This window comes from Cydia fagiglandana, chromosome 7 (assembly GCF_963556715.1).
Source record: "Cydia fagiglandana chromosome 7, ilCydFagi1.1, whole genome shotgun sequence".
Classification (NCBI taxonomy): Eukaryota; Metazoa; Arthropoda; class Insecta; order Lepidoptera; family Tortricidae; genus Cydia; species Cydia fagiglandana.
The window spans coordinates 3,284,136-3,296,319 of NC_085938.1; the positions used below are offsets into that span (position 1 = coordinate 3,284,136).

The window sequence follows — 12,184 nt, forward strand, 5'->3', positions numbered from 1 at the left end:
AGAGATCTGTCCACAGATTTGTCGGCCATACTCATCTGTCAAACACGTATACAGATGTAGTGCATAGGTAGTTATTTGCCATCGTATTTTCACGGAAACTTACGAACGTGTTTTGCTATTTCAGTCAGTCTCTGTACAAAAAGTACTGAGGTTGACTGAAGTAGCAGGACAAATACGAACGTTTCCGAGAAAATACGATGGAAAACAATTATGCATTACATCTGTACCCCATAGACGTATCTCACTTGATAAGTTTTATTGAATCATAGTACAGTGGCCATCGGATATATCGGAGCGGCCAAGATGTTCACAAATAACTGAACAAAGCTTGTGTATACGTTGTTCATGTTCAGATATATTTGAGCTCTTTGGCCGCACCGATGTAAATGATGTCAACTGTACCTATTAGTTAATATTCAGTATATAATTTTAGTGAAGTCCGCCGCATGGTTATATCGGTTTATTTAACAATTAATTTTATAAATTAAATACAATAAATAATGGTGATGTTTTATTCTAGTGCTTAAGGGAAGTTCTGGAAACCGGTTTGTTACCCAGAAAATGTTATATGTTCACTGAAGAACACTGGAACTTGGTAAGTACCAAAACAAAGCAAACATAGAAAATCAGTGATAAAAACTATTATACAAAAAAGTGTTTTAAATATTATAATTGTATTAAAGAGCTCTGTAAAAATCCTTACGTGTAAAAATAGCTCATAATAAATCGACAGAAAACTTACACATTTAAAAAAAAATGCAATGAATTTTTTGTAATGGTGAAATTTAGTCTAAATTATTTATGAAAATATGCAAAAGATTAAAAATTTGTTCAAGATCCTTATCTCATACAGACAATAACTTTATATTCTCTTTAATTTTGTTCCAGGGTTACATAGGAAACCGTTTCTACTTCTACGCCAAGATCTCCGAACTTCTCGACACGATATTCTTCGTTCTCCGAAAGAAGAACAACCAAGTATCCTTCCTCCACGTCTACCACCACACCGGGATGGTCCTCATCTACTTTGTGTTCAAGTACCACCCCTCGCACGTCACCAGTGTCATCCGTATGGTGAATTCTGCGGTGCATGTGGTCATGTACGGGTATTATGGCTTGGCCGCTATGGGACCCAGTATGGCGAAATACTTGACGTGGAAGAAGTATATAACGACGATGCAGTTGGTGAGTCGGATTCCTAATTCGGAAGATCGATATTTCTTTAACTGCCTCTCTATCATTCTTGCATGTTGGACCTCCCCCCTGGACTTCCAATCTTCCCAATTAATTGCAGCATCCATCCAGTTGACCTGGTAAAGGTCGTGGGAGTCCACTGGATGCGAGTGGCGCAAGACCGGTTATTTTGGCACTCTTTGTGGTAGGACTATATCCAGCAGTGGACGTCCTCTGGTTGATATGGTGATGATAATGATGATGATCTGCTCAGATGCTGAGAAATGCGTCCAGGTCGTCCCGCCATCTCCTCTCCGAAATATTTTATATCATAAAATTTGCCAAGACTCATCGTTTATACCTCCTGTTCCCATCTCGACACAACCATTTTACTCATATATAGGTATATTAAGGTAGTGTGTAGGGGAGGTGGGGAATCCTTGGGGAGTCGGGAGGCTTGGGTACCCCCTTGTGAATCGTCCTGATTTACATAGGGGTTCCCGAGCCTCCCGACTGCCCAATGGTCCCTTATCTCCTCTACCTACATGTATATTTTGTTATTGGTCATCTAATTTAATATCTTGTTTTTTTTTTCAGGTACAATTCTTCTTCTTCATCGTTTACACCATAGCTGCCGATCTAGTATCCGAGTGTCCGTTTTCCATGTCACACACAATATATCTAGTTTCTCATATTGGAATAATTGCTGTATTCTTCGGAAACTTTTACAGACAAAATTATCTCAAGAAGCGTAAAAATAACGGAAACCAACTTGGAGAAAACTCAAGCCCAATAATTCAGAAGAGTGAATAATATGTAAAATCAATGTGGTGAAGAATATATTTTTGTTTATTATAAAAGTAAGAAATGAACAATACAACAAGTAGGTATAATAGCATAAATATTATAATTTTAATTATAATCTATTAGGTATTGATAAGGGAAATTAATAAATCACTTGTAATTTGATACTTTGTTTTGTTTCTTTTACACAAAATAATTTTATATTAACCTAACATTCATATATTTAGTAATTATAATAACGTTAGCGCCTATTACTGGAATCAGTTATGTAACGCTGCCATACATGACCCAAATTTTTTTTATTAAGCTATGAGCTTCATCACATCTGATATTTGAGTAATTCTAAGCATTTCTAGCCTGGGGTAGGGGGGAGGGTGGGGTACAAAGACGGCCGCCACCCGTCATCTTTAAAAAAAATCTATTCTGATCCTGGTGGGTACTAGGGCAAGTTTAGTATCATTTTCGTATAAACCAAAGACGCAGAATTCATTGCTGATATTTGTTTTTTTTTCAGTTTCATAATAATTTTACAAGAAAAACGTAAAAAGGTGAAAAATTTGGTTGGAGATTATTGCTACGCGGAGCCGAAACTACAAAAGATAGAAAGTTGAAATTTGCACACTAGATTACATTTTATAAAGTGTACAAGAGGTAAGAAGCGATTTTGAGAAATTCAACCCCTAAGAGGGTTAAAAAGGGGATGAAAGTTTGTATGGGGTTCAAGTTTTATTTTAAGCTAGGAATTTGAAACTTCGTAAAACGATATATTATTAAAATACAAGAAAATTAATTTCAGCGTTTTTGAAAATTCATCCCCTAAGGTGGTGAAAAAGGGGTTGAAAGTTTGTATGGATATCAAAAAATGTTTCGAACGCGGGACTTGAATCTTTGTATTTGGGGATATTATTAAAAGACAGGAAAAGTGATTTCAGCGTTTTGTAAAATTCATCCCCTAACAAGGTTAAAAAGGGGTTGAAAGTTTGAATCCATTACAAATCCGAATAGACACACATTTCTTATTGCCTCCCAGGCTTGAAATGCTTAGAAGTACTCAAGGAACATATCTGTGCCTCCAGTGTAAAAGGGTTAAACTCAAAAAATGAAATTTTTCAGTATGGCCGAAAAACGTTTCAAACCGTGTTTTCTCTGAATTGTTTGTAAAAAAATTTTTTTTTTGTTTTTAATTTAGATAGTTAAAGTCGTGAATTATAATTTGTCATTTATATTAACCTGACTTATGTGAAAGTAACGGAAATATTGGCTTTCAAAAACAACTTATATCCCTTTTCACAAAAATTATGAATGTGTGAAAAGGTTAAACTGCACTTTCTCTAGTGTTGCTAAAATCTTTTTGAACTTTTGTATTGTGTAAAGAAACCATTTTGGGAAATAAATATTGCATTTTTTGTAGATTGATGGTAAAAAAAACAAACCAAAAAGAATAATATCAATGTAATTAAAGAGTGACTTAATATATTTAATTACTCTGTTGAAATTGTTAATGGTTACTGAACCATTCACAATTTCAACAGAGTAATGTTGTACTATAGTAGTGTTGACCTGACAACAGGGCAGTTGTACTTGTTTGTCTTACTTCCCTATCTTTGTTTTTTTTGTTATTGTTGCACAATTATTTCATAATCAGCCTATTAGATGTCTTTTCTTCTACAGGACTTACTTTTTGATATTTGACTTCCACCGTTTTGCACAACATTGACCAACTAAAAAAAAATATATGGAAAGGAATCTAAGTGAACATTAACCATAATCATTAACTCAATTTAGCGAAACTAGATGGTGAAAAACGGTCAAAGTAAATAATTTATACCCCTTTACACATCATGACCACAAAACAGATAAGTACAGAAGTCAATCACATGTATGTACTTTACTTTTCATACCTACGCTCGGCGGTCGCTCTAGGGTTGCGATTGTTGCGAACTATGCATGACTTATGCACAAAAAACTATCGTGGTAGTGGCACTCGTATCTATCGTATCGTATCTGGTATCTAGTTGTTTGATTTATTGTTGAGGATGAAACGGGAAGAATGGAAATATAAATTAATAATAACATTAATAACTCAAATAGCTATTTTAATTTTAAATGTCATTGTTATATTACAAATTTGCCACAGAAAATATCTTGCGATGATTTCGAGATTGGCGAAATGCACGATTATTATATTTTAAAGTGTAATAAATTCGCATTCTCATGTACAATGTAATAAATTCGCATACGCATTCTCTCTGAAACCACTGGTAGCTTAAAAAACAACAATTCACCGGTTAATGATGAATTTAAACAACCGTCCACTGTACAGTTATAATAACTTTTTGTTTTGTTTCTCCATTATTGCACAAAAAAGTTCACAGACGCGCGTCTCAAGCGGATAGCACTCGCGCTCGCACTGGTCCCAACTGGTCCGAGATATCGTGTCCGTGAGCAGTGTCTATGTGTGCGTTGCTCGAGCGCGCTTTGTATGTAGATTGATTTCTGTACCTATCTCTTTTGTGTCATGACGTCTTAAAAAATGTTTGTGAATAATAAAACAACTTAAGTTTTACCGTCATTCACGAACTAGACAGCCTCTACCATCAGTTGGCAGAGTATTTTTCACTTACTTTCAGTGAATAAACGTGCCGTGAGTCACGTTTTACGTTTCTTTACGGTCTTATGTACCTAACTTCACTCCACTCCAAACGATGCTGTCCCTTTCTAAGTATACTAAAAACAGAGCAAGAGTTATATCGGAGTTTTATACAGCGCCTCTAGGATTCACCTAAAGAACTAAATAACAAAATTGACACATTTTCTCACGTCTACGTAATTTACTATCTATGCATCTCGCTCTCGCATATTAGTGCAAGTGAGATGCACAGAAAGTAATGTTACATATACTGATGGTAGCCGTGAATATGGAGGGTAGAGGTAAGGAGAATCCTTTATGACTTCATGAGAAAACTCTTTTATGGGAGAATATTTGCAAAAACTGGGCACGCTGTCAGCTATTATAATTATTCTAAATCTCTCCAGAGTAGCGAAAAAGCGAAAAAAAGAAAACCCATAAACCTGGTTTTTCATTGTATCAATACCGTACTAAAAATCATGGAGAATGGAAGATACTCGTATTTATATACAAGTGGAAAAACGTTTTCTCTTTTTGTATGGACGATTACGTAGTATACTTCCCTCTTAAGGTTTTTGACGGACACTTTTTCATTATTAATTACATGGAGATTGTATTCCTTACCTCTACCATCCACTAAGAGCATTTAGAAGGGAGATGTCATCGCTGTCATTTTCTTTACAAAACAGTCTGGCGATTATTGCGGGGGAGGGGACGTCAAATGTATTGCTATTTCTACATGATTTGTACGTAACGTACAAATAGCCATGTCGGTCCATACAAAAGTTTGCACAATTGTGCAAGTTTTTCGGCATAGGGGTAAGTAATAATGTCAACAAAAAAGTAAAGAGTATACCTACGAGACTACTACGACTATGATATTTGATTTATTCGGTTGTCAATATAAAACAAATGTAGGTGTTCTTTCTTCTCGTATGAGACGCCATTACTATGTAGTTTTGCTTGAGATTAATAAACATTACCTATATGGTGTTAAAACAAGCTTTTCTTTCCTGCTTGGAACCCTAATCCTAAATCCTAACAGTAAGCACTCAATGGCCACTCCAGTTATTAAATGCTCTAAGACCAATTTTGTCACTTTGTTACTGACTCAACCTTCATTCTACAATTTTTTAAAGATTTGACGTTGCCATAGTTACGAAAATAATAAACACATCAATGTTAGTAAACAATGTATAAATTAAAATATATTGTATTCAAGACAAAAATTGCAAAATATGATAATTACGTAAACATCATTAATAATCGAGTTAAAATTATGACTTTGCGTGTTAAAAAATAGGAAGCAAAGTATACGGCGCGATTATACAGGCTACTTTTGGCTACATATTTATTACGTTTGATGAAAATAGTACACACATGAGAAGAAATCTTAAAATATTAAAATAGGTATGTATTATAATGGTCCGCTTCAGTCCGCATCATGACAGCGGCCGTCTCCTACTGCTAAGTAACATTATCTAATAGAGTGTGCGGAAAGAGAAGAGTCGTGAAATTTAGGGGAGCCCATACATTATACCTACGACTCTTCTCTTTCCGCACAGACCCTACGTATGACCGTAATAGCGATCTTAATTTTATAGTACCTATATGATCTCGAGCATATTTCAGTGCCAAGCGCCCCATTTCCAATACAAAATGAACCCACGCAGCGGGTTTTTGGCAATAAATGTGTTTAAATCTTATTTAAATTTTCAGATTCTGAACCACCAGCAAAAGTTTTTGAAGAAAGTTTTATATTTCCTGTTACCAAGTTGATATGAAAAACGATTACCTAGGTACCAAACACAATAATTTGAACAACGGAAAATAAAGTAATACTTACTTAGTACTTAAAGAAAAATAAATAAACTCACAGAACATTTGTATGTTTTATTTTATTTAAGATAATAATGCTTAATAAAATACGTAGCAATTCTTGTGTAAATATTATAATAGGTCTTGCGGTATGTTCTTACTACAATATGTGTTATGTGCACCCAGCAACAAAAACAGCAACATGTCTATGCACCGCTCCTTGTATTGAGCCTTAATTCTTAATACATATGTAACTTCTACATGCATATGCATGCATACATGATGCAATCCGGGTTTTAATGGAAATGTTGTTTTCAATCAGCTTCTTGCCTAAAACCAAAAATTGCTCGTAAGCAAGTCAAGTATAACTCATTACCTTTGTACTAAATCAGCCTTTTATCGAACTATTAATTGATTTATCCCTTAAAGTTTTGCTTGAAGTTCACATACTGTTATAAATTTATACATATTACGTTGAAAATTGCATTAATATTCGTGAAAAATCTGCGTATTTGTTGTGTTTACAAGTTGACAGAAATGTCACGATGAAAACGCACGTATTTTTCCATAACATCTGTCACGTTTACTCGCGTAAAGTATTTACGCAGAATAATTCTGGCTCAGTTTTCATTATATAATTAGAAAGAGAGCGTTTTAGGTGTGAAGTTAGGCAAGTATGGAAAACTCGCGTAAAAACGTTTGTAACTCATGGTACAAATTGAAATTTTTAGTTCTTTACGTGACCGGTAGAGGCACTGTACAATTACTCCATACATTTTTCTTAACTTTCTCACTATCTTCACTTCTCACTGTCATTCACGGAACTCATAGTAGAGCTATCGGTAGTTGAAATAGATCTCAGTGAATTTTGATTTCTTTACACCAAATGTTTCTTGAAATGTATTTTATTCACTAAGATTAAACTTTACTTTAACCATCGTTCGTAACACGCTTCTTAAGTAACAAATTTTTTAAACGAGATTATATAAAAATAAATCGTTTTGAACATAATGGTTGTGATTTTTGGCAAAGTTTAATCCTTTTGCACAATCGATATCTCAGCAATTAGAAGTCATAGGGCAGTGGGTGTCAGCACAAAAGATGTAGTTTCATGAAATAAACGTTTTACTGGCAAAATTTGTAATTTGGACAAACTCGAGTTTAACCCTTTTACACTGGAGGCACAGATATGTAATGAAGCTCATAGCTTAATAACAATTTTTTGGGTCAACTTTATAACTGCTTCCGCTATATATAATAGGCCAGGCAACGAATTTTCAAAAACAAGCTGTAGCGGGGAAAGCTAAGAACACAATTTTTGACTTTGTAACTTTGTTTGGACTAGTTAGGAGGTGAACATATCAAAAGTCCACGAGAGCGCAACACTAAGATCCTAATATTTGATCATTTATGGGACGTATTTATTTTATAACGTACTTATTCTACGTAAACTAATAAATGTGCCAAATTACATCACAATCCGTTCAGCCCTTTTTGTGTGTTTAACCATCCAAAGCGCAGTGAAAGTAAAATTATTTTTACGCACGGTTTAAAATTTAGAACCATAAGGCGAAGTTCTGACTTTATCTAATAACTTATTTCACGTTTTTGATAAACCCTGTGTATGAACACACACACTGCATAGAAGCCGTCAGATTTTTGGCGCGACGCGTAAATTTGTCGTTTATGCTTCCGATGTTCGCCCACAAGATGGCAGAACCTACCATAGTAGGTGCATACACAAGGAAACGTACCGATGAGAGCGGTAGATGGTAGCAGTTGCTTTGGCAATGTACATGTGCACATATGTTTCCGATTCAGGCCACAAGATGGCAGACTCTCCAACGCGCATGGTCACTATAACCTATTAACAAAAAGAATAGATAGTAAGTATCAAAAAGACTAGATAGTATAGAGGGGTACCTACTGTCATAGTAATGGTAACATTCCATTTCTAACCGCAGCTGCACTACCGGTACTGAACGCGTCGCTGTCATTGTCAATTTCCATAGTAAAATTGACAGTAGTGCAGCTGTCGTTGGAAATGGAATGTTACCCTAAATGTTGTAGTCACTGTAAATTTACTGCCATCTATCGACACACGACTATAACTCAAAATAAACACGTATAAAATTATAAAAAAATTAATATAAATGATTTTATTATTTTTATATCATTTTGACCCATGTTCATTCACCGATATCTATGTGTTAAAATTGTTAAATATGAAACGGTGTCGTCACGCCATCTAGCCGAGCATAGGCTAAAGGTGTGTGCGGCATCTATCCGAGAATGACTTTTTCTTGATTTCCGAGGCAGGTATTTTCCTTAGACTTTATTCATCTTTTGCCTATTAATGACATGCCTTAAATGAACATGCCAAAAACCTTTTCGCCTTAACCAACCTTATCTTAAAGAGTAGGCCATCGGCATGACAATGATAAATCAACGTCACGTCAGTCATTCATGGACGGCCGGAAAAGTGACACTTTTCTATTTTCGGATCTAGTTGATTTCGGTAAGTGAGATTATATGAACCAATAAAATATTTGATTCATGTGGACTAAATTTCGACTACGTGCCAGTGCTTGGCTGTGCGAAAATTTGGTGTTACACCGTTCCTATTCCACGTAAAATATCCACGATTAAAATACTAACCAAAACAATTTAGAAATATACAATTTATTTAATATCTAATTTATTTAATGACCCGCCACGGCGTCGCACGGGTTACACAAAACCTTAAAAAACTACACACCTATACCTTCCTTAAGAATTCACTCTATTGATAGGTGAAAACCGCATGAATATCCGTTCTGTAGTTTTTGAGTTTATTGCAAACATACACACAAACAGACAGACGTGGCGGGGGACTGTTTTATAAGGTGAAGTGATAAAGAGCTGATCTGAATGCTGCAAGAAAGCAAGGGTAAGAACTAAAACGAGTTTTGTTTGTATACTTTAGCTGCTACATATCAAAACTTACTAATAAAAGTGTCTAATTTTTAGGGTTCCGTACCCAAAGGGTAAAAAGGGACCCTATTACTAAGACTCTGCTATCCGTCCGTCCGTCCGTCCGTCCGTCTGTCACCAGGCTGTATCTCACGAACCGTGATAGCTAGACAGTTGAAATTTTCACAGGTGTTGTATTTCTGTTGCCGCTATAACAAACAAATAGGTACTAAAAACAGAATAAAATAAAGATTTAAGTGGGGCTCCCATACAACAAACGTGATTTTTGACCGAAGTTAAGCAACGTCTTGCATTATGGTACGGAACCCTTCGTGCGTGAGTCCGACTCGCACTTGCCCAGTTTTTTGTTTGCTAATTTAAATAATGTAAATACTATCGACTCGAAGGCCTAAATAGGCTTCTAGGCATCTAGAGGATATGACCAAATTACACGAAATCATAAAAGTACCTATTTTAATGGTGGAATAGTAATGTGAGCGGCAGGGCCGCAGGGGGGTCGACAGCTGATGGGCCTCGAGCAACACCGGTTCCGACACGTCGGTAGGGAAGGAGCCTAAGCGATATCTTACCATACAAATTATTCTGTATTTTTTTGCGGGGGGAAACGTGCACATAGTCGCACTTCTCACTCACTGCAAAATCCAATCTGTAATGACGACACAAATACACAGAAAATGACACACGTCAAAGACAAATCTTGCACACCTCAATCTCTTTATGTGTACGGTTGAGTCACAACACGCACCGCACTAGTTGTGTGCATGCCCAGTTTCAGCATCGGCAGAGGGGAATAGTGCGAATGCCGGTATCGTCTTGGGTCGTCCCATTCGTTTTTCGTCAAGTTCTTAAATTAGTCCTATTCTGCTTTCGTCACTCATTCTACATTCGTTCCAATCGTCGGTGGCTTTCAATGTAGAATGAGTGACGAAAACATAATAGGACTAATTTAAGAAATTGACAAAAAACGAATGGGACGACCCAAGACGATACCCGAATGCCGACTCCCTTCCTGGTGTTGCTCGGAGGGCCAGAGGGAGGTAGTTCTTATGGCCGATGGCTAAAGGGGGAGGCAGTTCAGATAATTGATGTGGCCGATGGTCAAGGAGAGGGGAGGGGCATACATTTAGTAACAAACCCAGCAGCTGTCACTCCCTGGCGACGCCCTTAGCGCGCGGACTCATCTAGGTACTTCCCTTAGAGTTACTAAGATTTTTCTGATGACTTAGATTACGCTGGGCCTCAGTATTAGCACAGGGCGGACACGCCATACATCGAAAATCATTTGCGTTTATATGTGTGCACGGCACGTCTGTACACGCATCATTGTGTGAGTAAGTGGCTTAGGGCTGACTCGTGAGGCGCGCGGGGAAGGCGAAGCCGAGGCTTGCCGAGGCTGGCCGAAGGACACGACGAGCGGCCCGCTGCGTTGCATAATTCGACCGAAATACGAAAAAACAAAATATAGGTTTATGTTTTATTTCGCTCCAATTGTTGAATTGGCTTTGTCAGTTTATAGTCCTGCACGTACTTGGACTTTCAACACGCCATTATTAAATGTACCTTATTGTTTTGATGCCTATTGATTATTTTATATAACATACATAATTAATTCTTAAATTCTTAAAATTAAATTAAAAATCAAACGCGAATGTCCCACGACCACCAAGTTCTTTTTCTGTGAAAAGAGTGTTAAACTAAAAATAAAACATTTACGAGGAATATCTGTGTAGAAGGTCTAGTTACCTTAGGTACTTTAAATATTAAATGTTGGCTTAACATTCACAAATTCAACGAACGGGTGTTAATTCATATGATATTATTATTTTTACGCAAAAGTATATATAGCCTTATTTACTGATACACATTTCGTCTCTTTGGAAAACTATATTATTATTCATTTCTACAATAAGTAGGTACCCGTACATCGCACAATACACCGGCATTTTGAACGTTGCGTCATCGCGTCGCGGCGTCGCGTCGCTAGCCGAACTGAGCGTATGTCAGGAGTCCGTCAGAACTCAGTCGCGGGGCGAGGTAATCCGAGTCGGGGCGGGGCGGTGCGTGTCCGTTCTGTATGATAATACTATTACTTATTCTGTGGTATTAGTCATACAGTTCCCATATAACAAACAAGTAGTCTGTATGAGATCAATAGTCTCAAGGCTGTCATGTGGTAAGTTATGATATCAAATAATATAGACATAGGCTAACCACACCCGACGTTTCTCTGGAAATATTACTATTAGACGATAATTTGTCGTATGCTTGTGACAAGTATAAAAACCCGTGCTTGAATAACTCAAATTACTAACGCAAAAAAGACACATTGAATAGTTTAGCGTCAATTATGATGAAATTTGGTTTAGCTGATATAAAGAACGGATTAGCTTCAGTACCAGTCGAGTTCGAGACTCACTACAGGTAGGTAATTTTATTTAGTGCAGTGGTTCCTAAAGGGAGGAGGCGGGCGGTGGAGGACGTAAAGCTAGGAAAATAGAAGGAAACAAAAGATAATGGCGTGCCGGTTTTTTACCTTATATCTCAATCTAAAAATATACTACAGTTTAACATATATTACAATATTTCAAATCAGTACCTATATGAGGTAAACCTACTGACCTAAAAAAATATGTAAATAGGTATACTCGTACTTACTTACTCCTGGTGTTGACCTTATTTCTGACGTAGCAACCCAAAGTGTGTCTTGGCCTCCAACATGACTGCTCGCCACTGATCCCGGCCCTTGCAGTTTCTCGCCCGTCTTTAACCTGGAGCTCGCAGATCAGC

At 36.7% G+C, this 12,184-nt stretch overlaps 1 protein-coding gene across 1 annotated transcript; it reads left to right on the forward strand.

Moving 5' to 3' along the window:
- Positions 1 to 533: 533 nt before the first annotated feature.
- On the forward strand, positions 534 to 1,986 carry LOC134666170 (very long chain fatty acid elongase 2-like). The gene is made up of 3 exons (XM_063523324.1): positions 534 to 595; positions 889 to 1,185; positions 1,771 to 1,986. The coding sequence occupies exons 1-3, from the start codon at positions 569 to 571 to the stop codon at positions 1,984 to 1,986; spliced, it is 540 nt and encodes a 179-aa protein (XP_063379394.1). The 5' UTR covers positions 534 to 568.
- The last annotated feature ends 10,198 nt before the right edge of the window (positions 1,987 to 12,184 follow it).

Coding starts and splice junctions, on each gene's coding strand:
- LOC134666170 (XM_063523324.1), top strand. CDS start 569: ATGTTCACTGAAGAACACTGGAACTTG. Junction 596..888: donor CTGAAGAACACTGGAACTTG/GTAAGTACCAAA, acceptor ATTTTGTTCCAG/GGTTACATAGGAAACCGTTT. Junction 1,186..1,770: donor ATATAACGACGATGCAGTTG/GTGAGTCGGATT, acceptor TTTTTTTTTCAG/GTACAATTCTTCTTCTTCAT.